Raw genomic sequence first — 27,627 nt, forward strand, 5'->3', positions numbered from 1 at the left:
GGATTGTTAATTTGAATCAAAGAGAAATGGACCCGCCTTTGGGGAAAAAAAGGCTAAAAGCGACCTGGCCGCAGAGAAATATGTCACGTGGTGTTTGACATCTGTATTTTCTCGAACCTTTTATTAACGAGGGGTCTAAGACTTATCGAAGTTGTTATAAAAACAATTTTTCTAATAACTTTTTTCCTTCTTCTGATTTAACCTGCATCCAAGGTGGCATCCCCTACCCTGGAATAAGCAACAGAGAGTTGTTAAGACTTCTTAAGTCAGGATATCGAATGGAAAAACCAGCCATTTGCTCTGATGAGCTGTAAATTTAACAAATAATATTCAATTGTTTCATGCAATTAACGTTAATTGAACACCAACTAAATCTTGTCGACTGAAGTTTTGCTTTTTGTCTATTTGACTGAGCGAATCTCTTTTGAAGTTATAGGTAAGGTCTCGCTGAGATATGCAGTTTAGCATCAATGATTATAGTAATCTAGATAACTCCATTTAGTTGAATACTTAAAAAAAAAGGCTGACAAATGTGACAGAGGAATTGAGAACAATGCTAGAAAAGATAATGTACCAGTATGAGAAACTCTACATGGAAACAAGTGCTTCAGGTAAGCATTGATTTCAGGGATAGTTATTTCAGTGAATCACATTGTATACCTATCAAGCTAACCATAAAATAAAAAAATAAGTACCAAGTCTTTTTTTCAAGAACACTTTGTCATTGTAGCATCGAGATGGCCAAAATATTGAACAAGATATGGTTTTCAATAAAATTATTGAGTATATTTGGTGAGGACGCCTTTAAATTGTAATTTGTTTTAAAGCCCGAGGTGAACTTTATCATGTCTGCACTCTCCTTCCTGTGCTTTAGTCCTCAGTGTGTGAATCAACAGTAAATATTGAAGACCATAGCTTCCACATAGCGCCAATGTCCCCATTGACACCAGAATACTTTATATCTTATCAGATACGAGTTGATGTTAGGCTGTTGGAGGGTAGACCAAGAGGAGGGACCATCATTTCAACAGCTGATAACTATTAACAATATTCCATCATGCGTTACCTGCGTATCTTAGTGATGACCTTGAAAGGGTCCAAAGACGCGCATTATCCATCATTTCACCAGAACTGTCATACCATGACTCTTTAGACAGGCACGGTTTAGCTTCGCTCTATGACAGACGCATGAAATTATGTACGGATCTGTTTTTGTCTGTCTCAAATCCATCTCACAAATTATATAATTTGCTGCCAGATAGGCATTTTTCAGCTAACAATACTAGACACCGGCGCGTTTTTAACATGCCGCGCTTTCGCACCGACCGTTTTAAATTTTCATTTATCCCGGCTATGTGCGCGCGTGCTAACCTAGATTTTTAGCTATTCCACTGCTGTATATTAGCTATATTAGTTATATTAGTAATTTTATTTAGGTCTTAGCATTTTTGTAATAGGTAGTCTTATATAGTCTTATATAATCAATGATTGTGAAAAGCACGCAATTCAGCCTAGGGCTGCAATGTATTTTATTTGATAATAAACTATCTAAACCATCTAAAAGACTCTTTTTTTCCTAATAGTATTCACGCAACCTCTTGTCGCTATTTCAGGTGATATGGGTATACACATGTAAGTTTGGAGAAATTTACCGGCTGAGTGTGTTATCTCGATATGATTGACACCAGCAAAACGTGTTTAGTTAAGCGGAGTTTAAATCCGAAATAGAGAACGTAAAGAGCGAATTTTCTGTAGGATTCAAGCGGTTAGTAACTTGTATTTTTAATGTGCTAAATTTGAAGCCGACCAATATCGGTTTAAACAGCTCCCACAAAGAAAACAAATTTAAATCATCTTTGACAAAACAGCTGTGATACATACTCTTGTACAATCTACTTCCAATCTCGTGTACGCAATCCCTAACTTAAGCTCACAAAAAACTTTAGACACATTACACCGGCATAAAACTCTCCCTCTCCTTCATTAAGGCATAATTTTACGTCGTCTTCATACCTTATCTAAACTGAAAAAAATTTCGAACAGGAAACTTTCCTGTGCGAAATTTTTTCAAATTAGATAAGGTATGCAGTCGATGTGAGGGAGGTACTGTATATTATTTAGTGAGTCAGCTAAGAGACACTCGCTTTTCCATTGCTCTCTTTAACCAGTTTTTATTTAACGATCATCTACCAAATAATTTATAATTAGTACAATCGTTTAACATAACATACAGCATCTTTACATAATTCAGTAGTCATAGACTATATCACTTATGTTGATGCAAGTAATTGTTGCTTTAGAACTAAATACACCACAGGTACATTTTAATGATTGCACAAACACTATCTAAATAGCTATCTAAAAATGCATGTTTCGATATGTGCTACAAATCCAGATACTTTCAAATGTCGTCATTAAGGTATCCGAAAATTAATTTTGAACACGTATAAAAAATGGGCTACGTCTTCACCCTCTTCACTCTTCAAGGGTGGCCGGAACTTCTCCAAAAATCAGTCTGAAGTATCAAACATTGCTTCAATATTAGAAATCTGCCGACTTGACGCTGACCGACTGAAAGCACATACCCTAGTCATTACAAAGTTAGCACCTGTGTAGACCGCCGTGTCGCTTGTTATTATCAAGAGTTGCGTGAGCTCGATAACCAGCCGCTGTTCGGAAAACGACCCCTCTTCTCGTGAAGGGCGAATACCGGACTCGAGGGAGCAATTCTAGCCTAGAGTTATTGCGCTTGACAACACAGTATTTTCGTAGAATATTGTTGTGAATCAATATTTCAAAATGTCATGATGTTTTATAAGTCGAAATCACTCCTTTTACAAGCTTTCCTAAATTATTTCCTCTCAGAAAGCTGTCCAAACATTCCTCATTGAACGCCACTTCAGCAGTCAGCATTTACAAGTACACTGAATAGGCGTCAGAGCAGTTTGAAATATCGGATCATTAACGTAATCCAAGCCAAGCGCATAATCGCATTCAAATCACTACTACTTCCTTTCAGCTATCTTTAAATTTCCTCTTGTTTTTTCCTCATTTTAGTCAGTGATATTAGTTTTAACATTTATTCTGATCAGGTTTTCCAAGTTTGAGAGATCATGGCCTTATTTCTTCATCAGTTAATGCTCTTGGTATTTCTAGTGAGTATTAATTTTAATTAATTAATTAATTTTACCTATATGACAATAAATAATTCAAAATACGGAATATAATGTGTAAGTACAGGTAATCAGTTAAAAAAAAATCCTCATTAGGAAGCCAGTTCTGTTTCTTGAGAAAAACTTTTGATTTCTCTAGAATAACCTCCGGCTGGAGCGTCTTCGCATTTTGATGTTGTCAGTTCACATCTGCTAATGTTTGATTTCTATCATTTTTCTCACAGAGTACTAAATATCCTCACGTTTCAGGAGAATCGCTAGGTATGTAAAAACATGTGGTAGTGTACTTTAAACAAAAGTAAAGCAAAGAAAAGCGCTGTGTTCAACTGTTTAACCGAGAAAGTTGCTTTTTTCCATCAAATTTTTACAAGATGTTTCTCTGACTTAACGAGCAAAGACAAAAGGTAAATGGAAGAACGACTTTCTACCGTAGTTAATTCCTCAAGAGCTGCTAAAAATCATTATTTTATCTTAGAATTGCTGTGAAAAATCTGAGTGATTGAGAGTACTCAATACTCTCTTGTTGTCTCGTTTAACGTGAATTCAATCATCACAACAAATCTATTTTTACAGATTGCTTTAAGAATCCTGTTGGTGTTGCTGATCCCAGAATAATCCCTGATAATCGGATAACAGCATCTTCCCAATACGACGGTCTGTACCAGGCGGCCTATGGTCGACTTTATTATGGCACTGGTTGGTGTTCGCATAAGACTGACAGTAACAGTGAATGGCTTCAAGTTGACATTGGAGAAATAATTCAAGCATGTGGTGTTGCTATCCAAGGAAAAAGAGGAACACGTCGCCAAACGGTTCATGCTTTCAAACTGTCTTATTCCTTAGATGAATCAAACTGGGAAACCTACCGGGATGAAAGTGGTGAAGAAATGGTAAGAATTCCATTGTAATACATGAAAATAAGTTTTTGATTTCAATTCCGTCGTTGGGAATAATTGGAAAAATTTGTTTAAACTTATTTTTCGTTGCTTTCCTCAAAGGTACCTAGGCTTATCTAGGGAGATTACAGTATTACAAAATTTAATTCATTTATACAGGCCTATACACAAACACACACCCACACAAAAACAACACACAAATTGCAATAACAACGAATTAAACTTACATAGCTTGAGACATTATTTAAACGATCAGGCAATGGACATCAAATAGCGATTAACATTAATTATAAAAACTTTGTACCTCGCGAGAAAGCACTGTTGACATTTTTTTTTTCTTTTTTTTTCGCATTTGGAAACAATCTTTTATGGAATTATTTGATGCTTTCAAAAAGATAATGTTCTACTTAATACATTTTTGTTTCAAAGGAATTTCAGGGTATAGGTTACGATTTTGCAGTCGACCTGCACAAGTTATCACTGCCAGTACATGCAAGATACTTTCGATTTTATCCAATCCAGCGTCATAGAAGGACCTGCCTTAGGGTTGAGATTTTCAAACAAAAATGTGAGTTAATAATGCAATAGTAATTAGAATATGATTACTAATCATTAAGCATTTAGTGTAGTACATTCTCAAATTAACAACAAGTTCATGCGTCAGCGTACGTTCATCGATGTATGAAGCTCCCGGATATCGGGATATGACGCACGTGCTCGAGATTCGAGAGTAGTTGTTCTCGGCTGCGCTTCCAAGAACTCTTACGCATCTTTCGCACTCTCCAAATCGACTTTCCTTTAGCATATTTATATGTACTTCTCATTTTGAGCTCCTAAAGGTTTATATCAATCGTGATTCAACGATTTAAGGCGACTGGCTCTCTACAAAGGGCTCTCCACAAATGGACACTAAATAGAAATTAAAGTCAAAATGTTAGTCTTGCAACTGATCATAACGACATTAACAGAACGGATAAGTTTTGAACCAAGTTATCCGTATATCCGTATTACTCTTGACAAAAGAAGACGCCTCGTCCTCTTTTTTTTATCAATGAATTCATCTCATAAGTAACTTTTATCAGTCAGCTTAATAGGCAAAGGGGTTTGACTGTATCAGGATTTGGATAAAGGTTGAATAATGCTTCTTTATTTGCAGTTCTAGGATGTCAGTACATCGACTTAGGAATAGGCAATGGATACACCTTGGATAGAGATTTCAGTTCTTCCTCTGTACTAAATGCAAACACACCTGCTAAGAATGGTCGATTGAACCACAATGGAGGATCATCATGGTGTGCCGCAACAAATGATAGTCAGCCATATCTACAGGTTGACTTTGAAAAGCTTTATATCGTCTGTGCTGTTTCAACTCAGGGGAACTCCCAAGGGGACGAGTGGGTAAGGAAGTACACACTTCAATCATCTAGGGATGGAACAACTTGGACAGACTATCAAGAGGCGGGAACATTGAAGGTTTGTCACCTCCAGAAACCTAATAAATAATAAAACAGTATTATTCCTGGTTAAAAAATTTACTTTCATCATTACGAGGGGTTGTTTAAGTTATCCAAGCGCATGATATACTGAGTACTTGAAAAACCTGGTTAAACACACTTAGAGTCAAAGGGAAAAACACAAACAAGGCAAACCAAGGTATTTTACATAGACTTGAGAAAAAGTAACGGCGAGAAACTTCAGAATTTATTCGTATTAGTATTTGTGATGAGAGGCCTGAATTTGAGGTAAGGAAAAACGATCTTAACTGCGATTCTGCTAATTAAAAGGATCCCACTGTCACATTTCATTGACGTCGAAAGCTTGCTTAAGTTCTTGGATGCGTTGCATCTTTTTAACTGGGAAGAAAACTGAAATATGGTCTAATTTGCGTTGTGAAAAAACAAACACAAAAAAGCCCTAACTTGGCAGAGAAAGAAGTTTTTTTGTCTTGTCACGAGTGTGGGACAAAAAAAACCAATCTGAGTTAATACATGACACGCGTCTTGTATACCGCTAAGATCAACAATGTCTATAGCGTCATGTTTCATAAATAGAAGAAGAAAGATGGAAAGTTTTGAAGTCGGTAATGAATAGAGAAAGATGTTACTTCGTCTTGTCACGAGCGTGGGTCATAGAAAACACCGTGAGTTCCCATGGGGAATCGAACCTCAGATCTTCGCATTCCGCAATCCGATGCTCTACCATTGAGCCACAGAGACTCTATGGTGAGTATGCGTCCTACATACTGCTAAGATCAGCAACGTCTAGAACGTCACGTTTTATAAATAGAATAAGAAAGATGATAACCTTTGCTTGGATGAGGGAAACTTTTCAAGAGTTAGGTAAAGGTAGAGCGTCATAATTTCTTTATTTCCCTCTGGTGGTCTGCTCACAATGCGCAAATAACGTTTGATATTTTATATTTCTTGCATCTACAGGTATTCTCAGGAAATTTCAACCGAAATAAAACGGTAAAACAAATTTTGTGCAGTGAGCTTGTTGCTAAGCGTTTACGTTTCATTCCTAAAGAGCACTACGGAAACTGCTGTATGAGGGTTGAAATATATGGAATACCACTGACAGCAGGTAAAAAGCAACATAAGTTTATAATGATAAAAGGGCTTCCTTGCGACAGTGCTTTTAGTAAAAGCCGCACTAGTAAATAAAAAAGACCGGTTCTAAGACTTTTTTTGAAAAAAAAATCAGAAGTAATAATACAAGATCACTGTATAGCTTAGAATTTAAAGATCGGTAACCTCGTTCCGTTGACTGAGGAACTAACTTAACCATTCATTTTTTATAGTACAGGCATTGAAAGACCATTTGGACTGAATTTACCCATAGTTATCGAGTTTACCTATACACTTTATATTGTTTGAAAATGTCTACAAGACCTAACAATAATACCAGCTCGAACCCGCTTGAGCAAGACGATGCCGGTGTTAATATCCCAAATAAACATCAGACAGTGCGGGAAAATCTTCAAATAAACAAGCTATCGGTTTTTTTTTTGATAACTAGAGACAATACATTACAATGAAGGGGAACGAAAAGTTAGCAAATACTGCAAATCCATTTTTCAGTCTTGCGCTTCTTTCGATACTCTGAGATACTTAATAATGCAGCTGTTTGTATTTTCAGATAACCTTGCCTTAGGAAAGCCAGCCCGTCAGTCAAGTATTTATGCGGTTGCTATGGATGTTAATTATCCGAGAAGAGCAGTGGACGGAGTAAAGAATACAAATAGATACTATTGTGCAAGCACAGGAGCATCATTTCCTGATCCGTATTGGAGAGTTGACCTTGAACAAGTGCTGCCTGTTTCAGAGGTTTTCATACTCAATAGTGGAGACTGCTGTGGGGAACATTTCAACGGTACCGAGATAAGAGTAGGTAGGTACTCAAAATAGGGATAGCCCAGTTTCCCACGTTCCACGGATTATAGAGATTAGCGCGCAGACCTCTACTTCGGTTGGCGAAAGGTATACAGTCTATGTGTTCGTCCATGTGGTCTCAGCGTAGAGTCATTTTTCAAAGAAGTTGATTTCCGTATTACCTTGTACTATTACTTAAAGGAAATGAAACTAGAGATAGAGGAGGAACCAACGATCTTTGCACCAGTGATCTACGAGTCCCCCAAGGAAAGGGAAAGTTTTTTCGATGTAATATGACGCTGTATGGCAGATATTTATTTATCAGGATACCTGGATCGTCGAAAGTGTTGGTCCTATGCGAAGTTGAAGTTTTCTCCGCAGTTAGATCAAGTAAGAAAGTTTATATTTCACGTTGCAGAATATGAATCATACCTCTCATTTCTTTGTCATAAAACTCCTGATCATGTAATCGTATTTTTTAGGAAGACAGTCACAGTTGAAAACCCAATACTGAGAAACGTCGGAATGAGTTAACGAATAATCCTGTCTATTAGCCCGTTCTAAGTCCTGGTCCGTTAGGGTTAGGGTTAGGTCAGTTTTTCCGTAATGTAGTTGACTGTTAGACTCAAATGGCGTAAGACGGTCGTAATTGGTTGTTTTTCGATCCGTTGGTAAGTTAGGTCATTCGGATCATGTGTACTATAGGTGGACTCGGTCGACATATCGGGCGACAGTCGACCGATATATCGGTCGAGTATCGGTCGACTATCGGTCGACTGTCGACCGACTATCGGTCGACTGTCGACCGACTATCGGTTGATAGTCGACCGATGTATCGGCCGACAGTCGACCGATAAATATGTCGACCGATTTAGTCTTAAACCATCGATACTCGACCGATACATGACCGATACTTGACGGATACATGACCGATACTTGACCGATACATGACCGATACTTGACCGGTACATGACCGATACTTGACCGATACATGACCGATACTTGACCGATACATGACCGATACTTGACCGATACTTGACCGATACATGACCGATACTTGGCCGATAATTCATTGCCCCCTCGGGGAGAAGGGTTTATTCCACGATAAAAGATATAAAACTCTAATAAGTAATATGATTACCTCATAATTTACATGTAAATTGCGTGTCTGGAATCCAGTTTTAAATTTCTCTTGTGCCGGCCATAGCGCGTATCGTCTCCGGCAGCGAATTCCAAGTCCTTACAGCGGCGAAGTAACGAAGAGACCTTAGACCATGTTTTTTACATCTTACTTTAGGTATCAAAGCATATTTGTGCCCCTTTAATTACGATGCGTGTTCTTTACTTGAAATGAATTATCTGTAGTGGTGGGTATCTTCTTTTGAAAACATCTGTCTATCGTAATTAACATATCTTGGGTGAGACGACCCTTTAATGTGTTTTGTAAACCAATCAAATTGAGCATTCTTTCTTAATGAAGGGTCTTTGCTATAAATACATGTCATACCTAAGTGCACGGTCCTTTACCCTCTCCAGTTTTTCAAGTATATTCAACCTATTGACTTTTCCTGTTTCTTTTCCGGAGATAGATGTGGTGTGAGAATTAAGGATCTGTGTTCACTTACAGTAGATCAAAATTATGAGATATACAACGCACGATGTTTATTGCGTTGGAGACTTACTACACCCTTTTAAAGGTTAGGTTATATTTGGTTTTATTATCTGTGCTTTGGAAGCTTATTTCATTGGACAATGAATGGCATTTTAACTTTGTTCCGCCGCCGCTGTCATTATTCTTTAAAAAAAAGTGTCACCGTCTGTTGATAAAGAGCACACAATTCGACTATTTAAAGGGTTAAAAACCTCCAGTTTGAGACATGACGGCAAACGGGACGTCGGTAGAGTGAACTCGCAATACTTCCAGCCGCACTCATAAAGTTTTGATTTCTATTTCATTCTATATCAAGCGCGTGTTTTTAGTAAACGTCAAAACAATTCTAACACTGTTTGTTCCCATTGGACCGCGAGTAAGGAAATTTCATTTTCCGATGATGTAGTCTTCAACGCTGGTGTACTAAATGGTGGTGACGGTTGAAAATGTAGATCGTATTAGGTTCCGTAGCTTTGTAAATCCACTTTATAGGGATACAACTGTTTCGAGATATTTGTCCGACAAAATGGAGCAAAACAATGGAGCAAAACAACGGCTGTGTGCAAGTGTTTTAAAAAACATTGGTTAATTTCCTTTCTGACCTCCGTAATACAAGATGTATACTGGTAACTACAGTTTGTCATCAAAAAAAAAATTAGCTTCCAAAACTCAAATGGGAAATGGTTTTTGATCGCATGCATTTTAGCGAAAGCTTAATTGACTTTCTTTCCTTTGATTTGTAAAAACAAAGTAAAATGCGAGAAATTGGACCTTTCTCGGAAACCTTCGATTTTTTTTTACTGCTCGGTGTATTTATTGGTTCAAATGATATAGATATAGAATGTGAACCGCGAAGCACCCGTAATATAAATTATAATTTTTTTTAAATAAATATTTGGGTGCTGGAAGAAGGCAATACTGCCGATACAATAAATCCCCCTGGGTTACTACCCTTTTAAGGGAAATTTGGGAGTTCTCACGGGGCAAAGAAAATTTGACCAAGTGGGGATTGAAGCCACGACCTCCGAATTAGATCTACCGACTGAGCTACGAGACCAGCACGAGAGCAGGTCGGGGTAAATTAGGTAGTCAATCGCGATAAATGTGCAAATGATATCATATGTACAAAACGGGGTAGTGTGGGGAGAAATTAGCATTTGAGGGTGTGTTTGCGTGTGCTTCGTGTGAGCCTATTGCTGCATAAAATGGAAATAACATAAATTAATAATAAGAAATACAATGAAAATAAAAGAAATGAGAAATAATAAAATAATTATAAAAAAATAATAAAATAATACATATCTCGTTTCGCCCCAGGAGTCTTTGTGTGGGTAGTTATTTGAAGTTGCCCAACCCCCTACCCACGGGAAAAACTGAAAAATTCAAACATTTTCCACCCTAGGGTCACAAGGGCCGATCTTCTCCCGGGTATTACCTCGGGAGGGTGGTAACCGTAGGAAATCAGCGTTGTTGTTCAGCCTACAGGATTGAATAGTATTTGAATTTATTATTAATTTTGTTACTGCTATTTTATGCAGTAATAGGCTCACAGGAAGCATTAAGGAAGGTCTCTTCCCAGCCCCCCCACCCCCATCACACACGCAGACACACACACCCTCAAATGCTAATTTCTCTCCATCTTCTCGGTTTTGTTTTTTAATGTTAATGTCGTGAACAAGTCGTTTGCATGGTGCTGTTAGTAGTTGATACTTGTTGAGGGGAGTCTGTTCCAAGTTAGTTCACCAGCTTTCCAAAGTCAGTCGTTGAAAGTAGTTGGAGCTCTTGGTTAGGCATTGCGCGGAGTCTTAATCAATAGTGTGGCTCGTGAGTTGATGATGTTCAGCAATGTGACTGAGGACGTCACCTTTCCTCGTATAGAAATAAATATGGTACCGGGTGGAAGGACAGAATAACAAGCATAACTCTAGTATTTCACAATGTCCAATAATTCGTGACTCTGAGTGTAGCGCCATGATTTATTTGTGAGATTCCCAACCTTGATCCGTTCAGATCAGCCCTACAGAATAAATAAGTCATTGAAAATTAAACTATAAACTCTTTTATAGCGAGCAATAAGTGAGCTGCGCTTAAATTGAGTTGCTGTTCTTTTTGCTAGATCTTGCCTTGTATCAGTCTGCTTCTCAGTCTTCTACAAGGTCAAATTATACCGCTAACAAAGCTGTGGATGGAGATGTTCACTCCTGTGCTACAACTCAGTCCCAGCAGGACCCCTGGTGGAGAGTGGACTTAGGAGCATCGCGGGTTGTGGCTAAGGTCATCGTTACATACAAAAATCAAATGGAAGGACTTCAAGTCTGGATTGGTGGGTTAAGGGAATAATGAAATCATTATTATTAGTTAGTTATTAGTTATAGTTATTGTCATGAAAACCCGCTCTATAAAAGCCCTCCATAGATGTAGCTGTAAAATACGGACGAAGTACCATTAACACAGGAGCCCCAAGAATGTCTGTTTTGCTGACGGTTACTGTATGTCTTTTTCACGAAGAATTGAAAAATCAAAGAATTGCATGCAAATGCAAAATGGCTGATCCCCGATAAATTTGAACTTGGTACTTGGGGAGGAAAAATTTTAAAAAAGGCAATGCCAAGTGGATTGTAGGTTAAATAACAACGTGTTCTGTGTTCATGTCCAACAGGTTATGACAGTGACAATAGAAGAAGCTCAAACTTGCTTTGTGGAGGAAAATCCCTTTCCAAAACATTTCAAAACATTTCTCAACGACTCACCATACATTGTCTACCCAGACTTGTCGGAAAATTTGTTTTTATTGAAAATTCAGGCGCTAATAGAACACTGTCCTTATGCGAGGTACAGGTTTATTCCGAGAGAGAGACAAGCAATGGTAAGCAGCTGTCGTAACTATACTTGTCTAATTCTCACTTTCACTGATAACAGTTATTTCGTTCCATATGGAGAAGGATATTAATCGTCTTGACACGAGCCTGAGACACAGCAAAACTCTGATTCCCCCACAAGACATTTATCTTGATTCAAGTTGTTTCAAACTTGTTCGAGGAAATAGGGAAGGGTTTAGTACAATTTAATAACAAATCTTGTTTTTGGGAAAGCAAAGCATTTTATAACAAGGCAAAAAAATCATTCTGACTCTTATCTCGTTCCTCAGTGGAGCCCTTTCCCAAAAGCAAAACTCGAGAGCGAGATAAGAGAAGAAAGGTGGCTGTTCTCAGTTTGTTTCCTCTCATCTGTTTTCTTTTCCTTTTAAAGCATGTCAGACACAGGCAGTTAATTTGGCCAACTCTAAAATACACTTGGACAAACGCTTTACAGCCTCATCGTTTCTTGAGAACAATGAACCGTATAAAGCACGCCTCAGGAATACCTTAGGAGCCTGGTTACCTAGCAGTAACAACAATACTAACGATTACCTGGAAGTTGAGCTGGGAGATGTGTTCTTTATTTGCGCTGTAGCTACTCAAGGACATCCACTTCGAAGGCAGTGGACCAGAAGTTATAAGCTGCATTTGTTCCTAAGGAATTGGATCACCTATAAAGAGAACAACTCGGAAAAGGTTTGAAAAATAGTAAACTCGTTATAGAAATATTATATAGTTGCCTGAGTAAGATAGCCTCAAGTGTCCCTGTGGAGGGGTAATAACGAAAATAATTTCTTTCGATGTATCAACTAGTGTGCGGTTACATTTTTTTATTTGAAAAACTGTTTTTACAAGAGACCCAAAGGTGACATCAGCTCACTTTCGATTGGATCAAGTTTGTAAAGTGTCTTACTCCCAACGAACAAGAATCAAATCAGATTTGCTGTAGGTTATGGGAGAGAGAGAGAGCGAGAGAGAGAGAGAGAGAGAGAGAGAGAGAGAGAGCTAGATATAAAGGCACTTTTGTAACCTCACTTATGTAACCTAAAGTGGCACTTCTGTAACTTTTGTGGCACTAATGTAACTTTTGTGGCACTTGTGTAACTTTTGTGGCACTTCGGTGACGCCATATTTTTGAAAAGTGTGTATTCACTACAAGTAACTAGTGAAACACTTTCCTAAACATACACTTCAGAGGAAAGGAACTGCATCGTTCCCTTCTCATCAGAAATAGATGAATGTATTAACGTTGTCAGATATTCCACGACACTACATTGCAAGTCATATTTTATCGTTAAAAGCAAAGGCTTCCTTAACCCATGCAGCAAGGCCGAACTATTGTCTGCAGATTTAATCGCCATAAAAGGACTCCTCAATATTGCATTGTGCAACCTTACGAGGCAAAATGTACGCGTCGTTTACCACACGCAAATACAACAAAATGGCGGCCTTTTCTACACAGTTTTGCCTGTAAGAGCAGCAAATCGTTGTTATTCTCAACAAATAAAGTGCATTAGTGAGGCTTGGTGGTGAATTTTTGGAACATGACATCATCATGCATAAGGTTTATCGATTACTTCATGAGTCCCATATCATTATTCCTAGACAGGGACGGTTGCTTCTTTTGAAATGAAATCCCTTTCGCTACTTCAAGTCGTCGAGATGATAGTAAAGTTTATTTTTATTGATCTCGTTTTCTCTTCTGTACACCCACTTCATTGACGCTACTGGCTACACCATCTTTTTACCCCAAATGCAGACAGGGAAGAAAGGGAATTTGTCCTCCTACTGCGGATATTTTATTTTAACCAAATACAAATTAAATATTCGAAACTACTATTTGAATTGGAATAACGTAACGCTGCACACGGTCGAGTGGGTAGTCAGTAACTGACAAACTCAACGCATTACTCAGCAAACACGACAAGTTTGCCAATGTCCAATGTTTCAGTCTTGTGGCCTCGACAACTAAGAATAAGACAATCTGACTTTCTTGAAAACTCACATCCGAACGTTTCCCTTACAATATAATGTAGATGTCCACATGGCGCACGCCCTTAAAAAGCGGTTTACAACGTAACGCTTCATAGAGGGGTGGGAAGGGAGTAACTTACAAACTCAACACATTATTCTCTACCATCTCGGTTTCCAAAAGTATGAACAACGGTAAAACCGCTGTCCCCTTTGGACTACCTTGTCTACATTTTCTTTTTTTTTTCTAGTTGTCACCGAGACGCTTGTTGGACTGCTTACGCTTTCGCCCATACTTGAGCCTGCTTACGATTTGAGCTACCGTATAATCCTTAAACAGCTTCTTATCCAGTTCTTTGTTTGCCAGTCGCTTCAAAATTGCAGGCTTAGAAATAGGCGCTCTTTCAATCATGTCTTGAAACAAATCAATCAGTTTTTTAGCATGGTTTTCGCTAAATATGCCTTTGGGTCTTTCAGTCGTATTCGTGGGTGCTCAAATTTCAGACTTATGGCTGCTTGTGTCTTCAAACACTCTACCGACACGAATGGCACAGTTTCTTCCTCAATTGGTAATGAAGTAATCTCATCAGCTTACCAGGCTGTTTGCGAACTTTGACGCCATTCCGCACGGATCCTGCCGTATACTCTTATTGGACTTTCTTTGCACAATATTGGGTCAGACTGGATCTTTTCTCGAACCAAAGACATGGTGACACTTTGCAACGATATTTCTTCTGCAAATAAAATTTGCAGTGCTTGTAACGACTCTTCTTTCCAGGGAGCTCGTTCCATACCTAGGGAGGCAGCTGTTACGAGTTCACATTCATTGAACTCATTGACTGCCTTTCTTGTTCCCAGCTTTTTATCGTCTTTCTCACAGTTTCTTATAACGCCATGAGGCGATGGCTGAGAGCGACTTAGATTCTTAAGTGCTTCGCAAATCTCCCAGGTGCGTCCAAGCTCAATAGTGTAGGCTTTGGTACCATTTGTTCTATAACACAGCTTTTTCAGTTTAACGCGTGTAGTTCTTACGCAATCCTTGACAAAAACTTGAAAGGAGTCAAGCTTTGGAATAATATGGGACATATCGTAGAGTTCCAATTTTTCAGTATCGCAAGGGGTCTATTTCATAAGTAGCTACTCAATTCCACAATGAAATCGAAATAAAGTATAAAAACTCGTGAATTAGCAGCATTTTCATTTTTCGACTTTGAACGTTTGCGCTATGTCGCGCCACATCAGCGCGCCTGCTCATACGGAAGGCAATCGTCAGCGTTCACCCACGAGCAAATAGTAGACGCTGAATTGACCAATAGAGGAGCACTTTACTTAAGTTGTGTTGGTAAATAGTAAATCACTATGATCATAGTAAGTCATGAAACTTTAGGCAGTGAAGATTACACCCTAATCTTTGAAGTAATTTTTGTTTGTTTGTTTTTGTTTTCGGTTTTTTTTTTTCGTTATTTGGATGCGGATGACCTTTCACTTTGAATACCCATCTCTCAACGATAGTGGTAAACTTATGTCATTGAGTATAAAACAATTATGTATCCTACAAGAACAAACGTAGTTGAATTATGCCCAGTTGAAAGGTAATACCTTTTTCCCGTACTGAAATCAGATTAAAGAGTCGTTGTGTAGTTTAAGGTGATCTCGCAGCTTGAACAAGGAAACCCAAACTAAGCGATTCATCTTCACCTATAATCCATCGCTAAGTAAGAAACTGTAAAAGTCAGCGTAAAGTAGGGTAGCTTATGCCCCGTTAGTTTCGCAAACGTTTGATTCAACTTTAAACATTTCATTTGTAACCACGCTCTTTGGAATGGACGATGCTTGTACTACATGTCGAAACCGTGCTCTGATTACTGAAATGAAATGAGGCCAAGATAAAGCGATTATCAGACTCACTCTCAGGCTAGGGACAGGGTTAGGAATAGCGAAATAAAGTCACCTAAAATGGGGGAGGTTGGCGGATCCACGTGGTAATGGGGGAGAAAAAAAAGGTTTCCGAAACTATACAGGCTGGAAACCTTACTATCATACTACATGGAAGTCGCTTAAAACCACGATTTTTTCCCTACCATTTAAGGATTGCCCATCTATTCCTTTTCAAATTAGCGAGGTTAATTTGCTATTAGCCAGCTTGATATTTTCCTTTCCGTTATAACGCGATATCCCAAACGACCGAAAAAGAAAGAACACAATTTAACGGACGGTATAAATGGGGACCGTGGGAGGAATATAATACATCAGTCTATGAAAAACACAATCTTCATGAAAGAAATAACAATTTATACATTTCTTAAGGTTCTCACGTTCAAAAGCATCGGTGAAAATTTAATTTTGACACGTACTGTCTACTTAATAAAGTTTATATACTCGTATGGTTTAACTATGGTTTGTATTAAATTTTTAATTGATCAACTTGGTTGATCCCAGCACTAGAAAATTAAATCCACCAACTTAAAATAAATGTAACAGTAAGCACAAAGACGGCGATTGTTTGTACCAGAGTTTATTTAATTTCGACGCTTTTAAATGGGAATTTCCCATTGAGAAAAATCTAGCGAAAGTGGCACTCTTGTAACCCGCAGTACAGTCAAGGGTGTATGTTGGTTAAATGGTTGCCAAGGATAACGAAAATAAGCTAAAGCTTGAAACTTAAAAGCTGAAACTTTGTAAGCATAAATAATTGACGTGGAACTATATGTCACAAAAATTTTAGCAGGAAATGTTGAATAACATAGTCATAGTGGACTTGTCAAGTTCAAAAGTGCATTTCAAGGGCTTAAATTGAATTGCCAATCTTGACCACGGATGAAAGGGCGTACACATTTACCTGATTTTTTCAAACGCTCAGAAAACTAGTTTGATATTTGTGAGGGTAGTTGAGAGAACTTAGTGGTGTGTATTAGCAATCGATCTATCCATTAGTTGCCATAGAATACGCCAATTACCCTTTAAAATGCGCCCTTACCCCAACAGGTGCCACAAAGGTTACATTTCACGTTTCAAAAGTGAATAAAAAACAGTAAAATGCGTTAATTCGTTTGAAATTTTAACATAACACGAACAAAACATTGATACACCCATCCATGCTTTAGTTGCGACATTTTCTGCATTCCTCAACGAAATATCACTTAAGAGACAAAAGGTTACAAAAGTGGTGTACTTTATATCTAGAGAGAGAGAGAGAGCTAAATTTTGATATAAGTCCATGAATCTTTGATCCTATTTCGAGAAGGAAAACTGAGTTTCAGTTAATTTCTAATAAAATTTTTCTATAGATTTTCAGCGGTGGTTGGATCAGCCAGAATCAAATAGTGAAACAATTTCTGGCAGAAGTGACAAGGGCTCGGATCATTCGGTTCCAGCCAGTTAACTATTATATTCACAAAGTTCTCAGAGTGGAAGTGTATGGAACAAAAACACCTGCAGGTGCGTCAGTGTAAAGGACCAGACCTATCAAATGTTTTACAACATTAACTATTCAGATTTATGTTTATTGATATCTAAGAATCAGAGTATGACAACTTTTCTTTTAAAAAGGAATTAAAGTGTGAATAGTCTAAAAAATAGCTTTTAAAGAAGGCAAGAAGTAGAACAAATTCGCTACCTTAACTCCACAAAATGGTGACCTTTTTCCATAAAAAAAAAATGAATTACTCCTTATGAGATTGTGCCATGCTGCTTGGGTAAAATCACCTCATATTTTTTATTATGTGAACATGTAGACAGTGATTTTCCCTTACGGAATGTAAGTGTTACTCCCTTGAACGTGAACACGATAAGGTAAGGTGGACGACAGGGTTCTGGGGCAAGGCGGGAGAAAACTACTTTGCACTGTTCCATTGTTCAAACCTTGTGTCAGCCAGCCCAGGCCAGCTAATTTATACTCCATGAGCAACTTTTTGACAAGTCAATTAATAAAGCTCCAATTCAGTATTTCACTATAGCCACAGATGATACAATTAAGCTCGAAAACTTGAGAAAATCATCAGGTTAAAAGTATAAAATACAAAAAGCGTGATGAAAATGTCTTGAGACTGTAATATAAGTTGTCTTAACTCCATGGTCGTGTTTTTCACAGCTTCTCCTGTTCACCCCGTCATTAAAAACAAAGAGAAGGAAATATTTCACAACTCTTCCATAGAGTGGAATTCTCCCGATGCCAATGGCTGCCCAGTGAGTATGTTCTCAGTGTACTACAAAGCTATCAAATCGCGAAATAAAGAAAGCGCTTGGCATCATATCAATAAATCGTCGGATGCAAATGAGCTGAGCTGCAGCAGTCTCCCACTTGAATGTGGCACAGATTATGAATTCAAAGTGTCTGCATGGAATGACGTGGGAGAAAGTAACCTCTCAGAGTCCTGGCAAGTGAAATCCATCACAGGTATAGCAGTAGTATTTCTCTATCTATATTTTTCCTAAAACCATGTAGAAATTGTTGGCAAAATTAGGAATCCTTTTTTGATAGAGGGCCAGACTGCTAACATCTTGACTTCGTGATCGGGGACTTTGTGCGCGATGCTCGACGAGTTCGCGTGAAATTTACGAAAAGTATTTGACGAGTCTCTTGGCCGAGAAGAAACGCCACGTCATACCAACCAAGTTTTTTCCACAATTATTTGACACTTATTGCGTTGTATAAATTAAAAAACAAAGAAGAACAAAAAAGAAAACAATTACACAAGCATGGCCTCGCGCAAGTGGAAAGCAGCTAAACTATAACTCCACTTCTGGTTATCAGATTCCACGAGCCTCAATACAAAAGAGAATGGTATGGAGAACTCTGTGTTGTGCCGATTTATTCCCTTCCTTAAGATTCTTTCTCATGATCATCATTACGTTTCCTGAGCCATCCCTTGTAACTCACACTCGAGATTTACTTACTCCCTTTGTTTACTGGGTTAATTTTTGTTTGTTTGTTTGTTTGTTTGGTTTTTTCCTATATTCATTTCAATTTTGTTTTCCTAAGGGTACCCAGCCATTGTCAATAGGACTAACCAAGTGAATGGAAGTGTTGTGGTTGTCCGTTGGAAGCCGTGTACTGCTTCTTTATTCTCTATATATCACAGAGAAATGCTTTCAGAGGGCAAAAGTCATTGGAAAGCAGTAAACGTGTCGAGGCATGAAACAAGTTATGATCTCCATCTTGGATGCCAAAAGGAGCATGAAATAGCTGTAACAGCCTGGAACTCTTCAGCAGAGACTCCACTTACATCAATATTAAAGCACGGCCGACTTTGGAGAGTGAGAACGTTTGGAGGTGAGAACACTGAGTAATTTTCAGTAAAAAAAATTTCGCAAAAAAGAAAAGTTTGTCAATAAAATATCATATCAACCAGTATTTTAACAGTTCATTGGCTTCGTTTGATTTCCTAGCTTTGTCTTCGAAGGCTGCATGTAATGGGATACACGTTATTTAGTTGTTAACAATACACAACCAGAGTAGATAGTTTTGCTTCTTACAACGTTGTACGTGGTTTGGCGAAGCAAACTGGTTAAATTCGAGACCACAAGAAAACGTTTCGGCGGTTTCCCTAAACAATAGAGAACTTATCTTTTAGTTTGAACGCAACAATCATCCGCATGGCCGGAGGCCGACTTGTGACTGCTATTCAGTTCATACATGTTTCTTTTGAGTACGTTTTGTTAATCTAAAATGTTTTGACCATGATTTCAATCATTTGCTGTTCGAACTTCAAACTCCAAAGCGTCGAATTCGCCGTAGCCTCCTGGAAAACATATCATTTTAGCAATAGTCACAAAAAGTTCACATGCTAGCTTAACTAACTATTAACTAACTAACTATTACTGACGTGCTTATGCTCCTCTCTAAGATAGTCAGTCACGAAATATTCTATTTTGTGACAAGTGGCTCAAGTGCACAAAACCCTGAGATTCCGGCTTTGGTTAAACGAGAACTAACCACCGACGTGTTTTGTTGTAGATCGTGGGATTATTTTCTGTTACTGAAAATTTCATGCACGTGTGACAATGATGTTTTCTTGATTCCTATATATTATGTAGCAACTGATTCCACACTGTTAATTTGACGCGGAAGAGATAAAGTTCCAACAGCAATGATTTAATTCAAGGTCAAGGAATTTTGGCACACTTACGCGAACTTACAAGAATCCCTCGCTTTCGGCAAATGAAAGTCAGCGTAGGGGTCAGGTGCGGATGCACATTGCGTTTTATGAATGCTCCGTAGCAAAGCCTTTATTTATCGTTATTGCTTCAGATAAACCGTCTCCTCCTATTATTAAAAGCAAAGACGTTCAGATGTCTGGATGTGATGTGAATCTCAAGTGGGGTTCTACACAAGACAACGGCTGTCCGCTGACCATGTATACAGTATATTACAGAGAGGTGGATGAAGATGAGTACTGGCATGATGAGCAAGATGAGTACTGGCATCACATCAATGTTACCATGGACTCTACTTCAACGAGTCTCACGTCGCTCAAGTGTAACTCTGAGTACACTTTTAAAGTGACTGCTTGGAATGAACTGGGAGAAAGTAATACCTCAAAAGAATGGCGTATAAAAACTGCTCAGATCACTGACATTTCTCGCGGACGAACCCTTAGCATTGCCGTATTTGTAGGATGTGGGCTATTTATTCTCTTAACTGTTGGAATCCTTTGCTTCATGATCAGACAAAGGAGAAAAAAGAGGAAAATTCGAGGCCACAAAACAAGAAGGTTGGAAAACGTTGTATTCTAGAAATGTGTTAGCTAACCCAATCCCAAACTGTAAAATGTTGTTAATTATCATATTCCAGAGAACTTCTGCTTCCGTGAGTGAATGTGTTTCTCCCGTACATCTTTACATATGTTAATTAACATGCATTTGATCATAGAGCCCGTCCTCTAACAAACTATCTATCCCTCAATGCTTCGTATACGAGTATGTGTGAAATCTTAATGAACAAAAGAGAAAAGACTCTTCAATGCTTTATTAGATCGACGTCAGATATTGTCCCCTTGCTGTTAAAAGAGATTCCCCCAGAACGTGTAACCATTATGGAAGAGCTGGGTCGAGGCGCCTTTGGTAAAGTACACAAAGGAATCTTAAAAGAAATGCCGAGGGTTGAAGTGTTTTTCAAGCCCAAAGAAGAAAGAGAGGATCATATTAAAGAAGGAAGAGTTGTCGCCGTAAAACTCTTGCATGGTAAGTTTAAGTTAAGAATTACTGCATGATATATTCGCTTTTTCGGTTATGCGAGCCTTTTGAAAAAAATAACGATGAAAAGGTTAGTGACTCAGAAATTCATAGTTATAGGATCTATTTTATTCAATCCTTTACTTGAGACAAGAAAACTGAAAGAAAGAAGAAATTACCGAACGTTATTCTGTCAAACACGTCGAGTGCCGACCGTAATCACTGATGAAATACACTTCCACATGGCTAATCACGAGAAACTAGTCTCTAAAAGTATGACAGCTTTTTCTCTACACTTGCTGGGCTTTATCCTCGTGGATCTTTCGTGTTCAAACATTCCACAGTTTGGTAACGTGTTTTCTTCAGAGGCTTTCGACTTCTGTGATCGTCGTGACCGTTCAGACCAATTACACAGAATGATCCGTCCGTCAGTGACTTAAATTCTACTTCCCAGCCGGTCATTCGAAAAGGAAATATCTTGCCAAAATCGTTGTAGGAGGTTCTACGAAAATTGAGTCGAGCGTATGAGTCGCCAGTTATTATGAAATAATTTACTGATCAACGTAGTGAAATATTTGTGAACATGCATCACTCCATCGTCATTTAGCGAATATAAGCCTTATTTAGTTAAATCGAGGACTTAAATTCGCTGTATTTTATCATATTCCGATTTCAGAAAGAGCTGGTGAGGAAGGGCAAGAGCAGTTTGTCAGAGAAATTTCGTTTATGCAGCGAGTTGGTACTCACAGGAATGTGCTACGCATGATTGGTTACTGGGACAGATCAGAGCCAATCATGCTAATCCTGGAATATGTTCCACATGGAGATCTTCTGCAGTGGCTGAGGAACAAAAGGCAACAGGTAAAAATATTTTGTTCCTTAAAAACCAGGATACACTGGAGAGACCACTGATCCATCGCTAAGCACAAATACCGTCCCGTCCCAAAAGTCGGAAAGGTGATCTAATTCGTAAGTCTACTTGAGGTACCAAGTACAAATACCACCTAGGTTGTGAGGGGATGCTGATGATACATTTCACCGTTTTTTTCCGTTAACAGAGTTTCCAAAACGCTGTTACAATTCGCTATCTCTGAATTTAGATGGGTCTAACAATTCAAAATTGTTTGACATATTTTGTCAGCTGTTTTGTTCTCGATAAGTGGAATTGTTCCAACGTCATCTCTCATTGATTTCAGGTAAAATGTAAAAACGGCATTGATGGCGTTGTTTTTGAATCTGTGGACGATTTATCAGACAGTAGTGCGAGTTCAAATGCAGCTGCCTCAACTGGTAAGTCAGAGGACGAAGGCTTTCACGATAGTAGAGAGAAACTCACGACTGTGCAGGAATTCAAAGAAGTCTCCGAAAAACAAGACTTCAGCGTCACGTCGGACATTTTAATTAATCTGGTAGAACAGCCATTTACAGACGAGAAAAGGAATGACACTGAAGAACTTGGCATAAAAATTTCCCAAACTGATTTTCTATCTGACCTCGAAGGAGAGACAAACTCACAGAGCCAACACTCCAATGAACTGAGTTACATGGATGTGACTTTGCCCACTGTAAGTGCAAACACTGCATTGCCCTTTTTAAGTGCAAGCACCAGTTTGGAAGATTTTAACGCTGATTTTCGAACCAATAGTGGAAGCGGAGACGATTTGAACACTAAGAGGGCAGAGAATGAAAACGGAAATGAAGATAAAGGGAGAGAGGGAGTGAAATCATCGATTGATGAAGAGGGAACTATTGGCATTTCGTTTAAAAGTGCCCGTTCCTTACCGCAGCCCCAGGAGAACATGGAGCGACAACTAGAAACAAGTGAAACTGGTGAGAAGGCAGTTGACTTCACCGTTGAAGATGTACTTTGTTTTGCATGGCAGATAGCAGGAGGAATGGTAGGTGATTGAACTAAGTGAAATAAATGTTACGATCAGACGCTTTCCAGGAGTGTAGGAATAATCGTGCTTACCTATTAACCCACCTTCGAGGAAAAGTTCTTTGCTATAAACTGGGGCAAAATCAATGAAATAGGGTGAGAAATTTAGATAAACGTTTGATTATTGATACGCAAACAATTCTATTCTAAACATTGGAAATGACGCTAACACCGGCAGCTCTCTTACCGCGAAGTCATGAAAAAACTAATTAACCATGCCGTCGTAACTATCTATTTACTTTGTTCAGCAATTTTAACCTGATACAACCGGTTTGATTCAGACAGCAAGAACTGAGCTACCATGGGTTTACTGATGTTCTCCTTTTCCGCAATGGGAAACCATAAAAGAAAGGAAAGGAAAGATGGCACATGGTTTGTAAGGACTTCATTTTTCTTGGTTTCTTCTTTGAATAGGAGTACTTAGCTGGTAAGGGATTTGTTCACCGTGACCTGGCAGCACGTAACATCCTTATTGGTGAAGACAGAGCTGTAAAGATCGCTGACTTTGGCCTGTTACGTCACACGTATGGGGATATTTATGAAATAAAGAACACGAGGAAACTTCCAATCAAATGGATGGCACCTGAGTCACTAGACAGTGGCGCATACACTTCTAAAAGTGACGTGTGAGTATTTAAAGTTTATAGAGCACTTATAGGGGGAGGGGGGGGGGTTCTCTCGACGTACATCTTTCACGTTTTATTCTGAGCTCAATATTTGTAAATGTAAGCAGTAACTAGCTCTCACGTGTAAATGCATGTTCCTTACCAGAGCATCCTTCCCACTGGACTTATCAACCGCAGGGTAGTCAAATGCAGGGACATGATCGTCTACATATTCTCTTCAAGCACCCTACAACTAGATTATTAATTGAAGATATACCTTAGTAACATTAACTGAGTTGATAACGTAAATTTACCACCGTAAATAATTGAAAAACTGACATTTGGATTATTAGCCATTCGACTATCCTTCTCGACGAAGGGCTAACTCTCGAAACGTCACCTTAAAAACTCTCGACGGTAGTCAATTTACGTTATCAACTCAGCTGATAATACTTAGTCACCCTATTATACTCTCCGACCGCAGCAACACAGTTTTTTCAGAAACTTACCCCCTTTAGTAATTGACAGTATCTGTCATCAGGCTTGCAAAGTAATTATTTATTTAATTATCTTCGTTCCCTTTTTTCGGTAGTTGGTCTTTTGGTGTACTTCTTTGGGAATTGTGCACAATGGGTGAGTAACAACACCTGATGTATCACAGCAAAAGTATCCAACCTCTTTTGTCACAATAAAAACCCTGAGAGAAACCCTTACCTTTAACGCTTGTCTTTCAGTTATAGGTTCGTTTCAGCTGCCTAACTGAATTTTGCTATTTGTGCTGGACTATTTTTACTTCTGCTCAAGTAGTGTTCATTACTGCGAATATTGCTTTCGTATTCACGTCTTTATCCGCAGTTCAAATATATGACTTTCATATATTCTCAGTCGTTTATGCTGGACTGTGTTACAAATAAATGTGCATGAGAGAGGGGAGAAAGAGCAAAAAAATGATTCAATCACCAACCCCCGACCCCGAGTAGCGTTGGATTGTGAATTTGAATCAAAGAGAAATAGACCTGCCTTTGGGGAAAAAAAGGCTAGAAGCGACCTGGCCGCTGAGAAATATGTTACGTGGTATTTGACATCTGTATTATCTCAAACCTTTTATTAACGAGGGGTCTAAGACTTATCGAGGTTGTTATGAAAACAATCTTTTTAATAACTTTTTTTCCTTCTTCTGATTTAACCTGCATCCAAGGTGGCATCCCCTACCCTGGAATAAGGAACAGAGAGTTGTTAAGACTTCTTAAGTCAGGTTATCGCATGGAAAAACCAGCCATTTGCTCTGATGAGCTGTAAGTTTAACAAATAATCTTTAATTGTTCCATGCAATTAACGTTAATTCAACACCAACTAAATCTTTTCGACTGAAGTTTTGCTTTTTGTCTATTTGACTGAGCGAATCTCTTTTGAAGTTATAGGTAAGGTCTCGCTGAGATATGCAGTTTAGCATCAATGATAATAGTAATCTAGATAATTCCATTTAGTTGAACAATTAAAAAAAAAAAGCTGACAATTGTGACAGAAGAATTGAGATCAATGCCAGAAAATATAGTGTACCAGTATGAGAAACTCTACATGGAAAAAAGTGCTTCAGGAAAACATTGATTTCAGGAATAGTTATTTCAGTGAATCACATTGTATACCTATCAAGCTAACCATAAAAGACAAAAAATAAGCACCAAGTCTTTTTTTCAAGTACATTTTGCCATTGTAACATCGAGATGGCCAGAATATTCAACAAGATGTGGTTTTCAAAACAATTATTAAGCGCATTTGGTGAAGACGCCTTTAAATTGCAATTTGTTTTAAAGCCCGAGGCGAACTTTATCATGTCTGCATTCTCCTTCCTGTGCTTGGTCGTCAGTGTCTGGTCCAACAGTAAACACTGAAGACCATAACTTCCACGTAGCGCCAATGTCCCCGTTGACACCAGAATACTTTATATCTTATCAGATACGAGTTAATGTTAGACTGTTGGAGGGTAGACCCAGAAGAGAGACCATCATTTGAACAGCTGATGACAAGAATGGAAGAAATGATGACGAGGGACACTCCTTACTTTGATCTGAATGAAGACCATGAAAGCGATGCCTCTAACACTGAGACGACACCCGAAACTGACCAACCACATGCGTGATTAGTGTTTAGATGGACAACATTTTAAGGAATCTATAGTAACAGTGATAGAAAATAATTATAATTGATAGTAATATAAAATGTTCTCAAAAATTGCATCATTGATAAGAAAGGAAGAAAAGTTGTTAATAAAGGATGAAGTCCCCGAAAGGCAGCTTTAAAACAACAGAAGCTTTGATTTCCTACCATGAGATTATAATCTCTTGTTTCGTACCTAACATAATTTCGTATCTTACATAACAGTTGTAATATTAGGAATATACTTTAATTCCAGGACTTGAAGGCTGTGGCACGAATGGTTTGCAGTGTTTGAGTATTGTACAAAACACCCCCCTCCCCTCCTCGTTTGCTTCTTTAATTGGAGAAAAAGTGCTCTAAGTGTAACATGACTTACCCCCCTTCCCCCCTGTGTACTCTATCTTTGTCTCAATGAGTCACTCGCTAACCATCCCTGAGTTATGTTTTGTAATTGCCTAAAATTAAATATCTAAATCCTTTGTGTTTTCCTGTGATGGTCCCAATTTGGTCCCCGAAATATTGTTCTTTTCAGCTTCGTATGCACGTGGAAAAAATGAGAAAACCTCGTCATTCGTGATTTAATTACACTTTCCATGTGACCTTTTAGCAAAGAAAGAAAGAGAAAAGGAAAGTATTCAAGTTCGATTTCGCCTTTTTCCTCTCGCACAGTCTTCGATTCTCACGAGAAGGAGCAACGTCTAATCGGAGGTGGGGCGCGGGCTCAATTCTCAAACAGCGGCTGGTAATAATAGCCTGCTCGAAATGACAGATGCATTAATCGTAATTTTTCGATCGTCATAAAACAATACTTTGTCATTAATAACTGAGGGTCTTGTGACCCTTTTATTCCTATAAGTATTCACGCAACTTCTTGACACAATTTCAGGTGATATGGGAATACAAATGTAAGAAAGGAGAAACTTACCTATGATTGACACCAGCAAAACGTGTTTAGTTAAGCTAAGTTTAGCTGAATGAAAATCAGAAATAAGTGAATTTTGCTTAGGATTCAAGTGGTTGGTAACTTGTATTTTTAATGTGCTAAATTTAAAGCCGACCAATATCGGTTTAAACAGCTCCCACGAAGAAAACAAATTTAAATCGTGTTTGACAAAACAGCTGTAAAACATACTCTAGTACCGGTACAATCTACTTCCAACATCTCGTGTACGCAATCTTAAAATAACATCAGCTCACAAGAAACTTCAGACACAGTACACCAGACGCGTAAAACTTTCCCTCTCCTTCATTTAGGCATAATTTCACGTCGACTGCATACCTTATCTTATTGGAAGAAGTTTCGAACAGGAAAGGTACTGTATATTATTTAGTGGCCAGTTCGGAGACACTCGCTTTTCCATTGCTTTCTTTACCCGGTCTTTATTTAACGATCATCTACCAACTAACTTAGTACTTAATTACGGAATCTTTACATCATTCAGTAGTCATACACTATATCACTTATGTTTATGCAAGTACTTGTTGCTATAGTACTAAATACACCACAGGTACATTTTAATGATTGCACAAACACTATTTAAATAGCTGTCTAAAGAAGCATGTTTTGATATGTGCTACAAATCCAGATACTTTCAATTGTCGTCAGTAAGATATCCAAAAATTAATTTTGACCACGTGTAAGAAATTGGCTACGTCTTCCTCCTCTTCAAGGGTGGCCGGAAATTCTCCCAAAATCAGTCTAAAGTATCAAACATTCCTTCGATAGTAGAAATCTGCCGAGCGAATGGCGAAGGGCTAACGCTCGAACCGTCAGCTTTAAAAATCTTTCCGGGGGCCAATTTACACTATCGACTTAGTTAAAGCAGCACCACA

At 38.4% G+C, this 27,627-nt stretch overlaps 1 protein-coding gene across 1 annotated transcript; it reads left to right on the plus strand.

Annotated features, from left to right (window-relative positions):
• Nucleotides 1-578: 578 nt before the first annotated feature.
• LOC136280334 (uncharacterized) lies at nucleotides 579-25,906 on the plus strand. Its single transcript, XM_066165351.1, has 20 exons — nucleotides 579-611; nucleotides 3,398-3,434; nucleotides 3,747-4,063; nucleotides 4,499-4,637; nucleotides 5,226-5,542; nucleotides 6,505-6,652; nucleotides 11,208-11,414; nucleotides 11,751-11,957; nucleotides 12,341-12,645; nucleotides 17,208-17,358; nucleotides 18,011-18,316; nucleotides 18,902-19,192; nucleotides 20,171-20,633; nucleotides 20,792-21,102; nucleotides 21,770-21,954; nucleotides 22,290-22,991; nucleotides 23,447-23,658; nucleotides 24,230-24,270; nucleotides 24,836-24,932; nucleotides 25,594-25,906. Exons 1-20 carry the CDS (start codon nucleotides 579-581, stop codon nucleotides 25,775-25,777), a joined length of 4,653 nt encoding a protein of 1,550 aa, XP_066021448.1. The 3' UTR covers nucleotides 25,778-25,906.
• Nucleotides 25,907-27,627: the final 1,721 nt, after the last annotated feature.

This window comes from Pocillopora verrucosa, chromosome 4 (assembly GCF_036669915.1).
Source record: "Pocillopora verrucosa isolate sample1 chromosome 4, ASM3666991v2, whole genome shotgun sequence".
NCBI classification, from domain to species: Eukaryota; Metazoa; Cnidaria; class Anthozoa; order Scleractinia; family Pocilloporidae; genus Pocillopora; species Pocillopora verrucosa.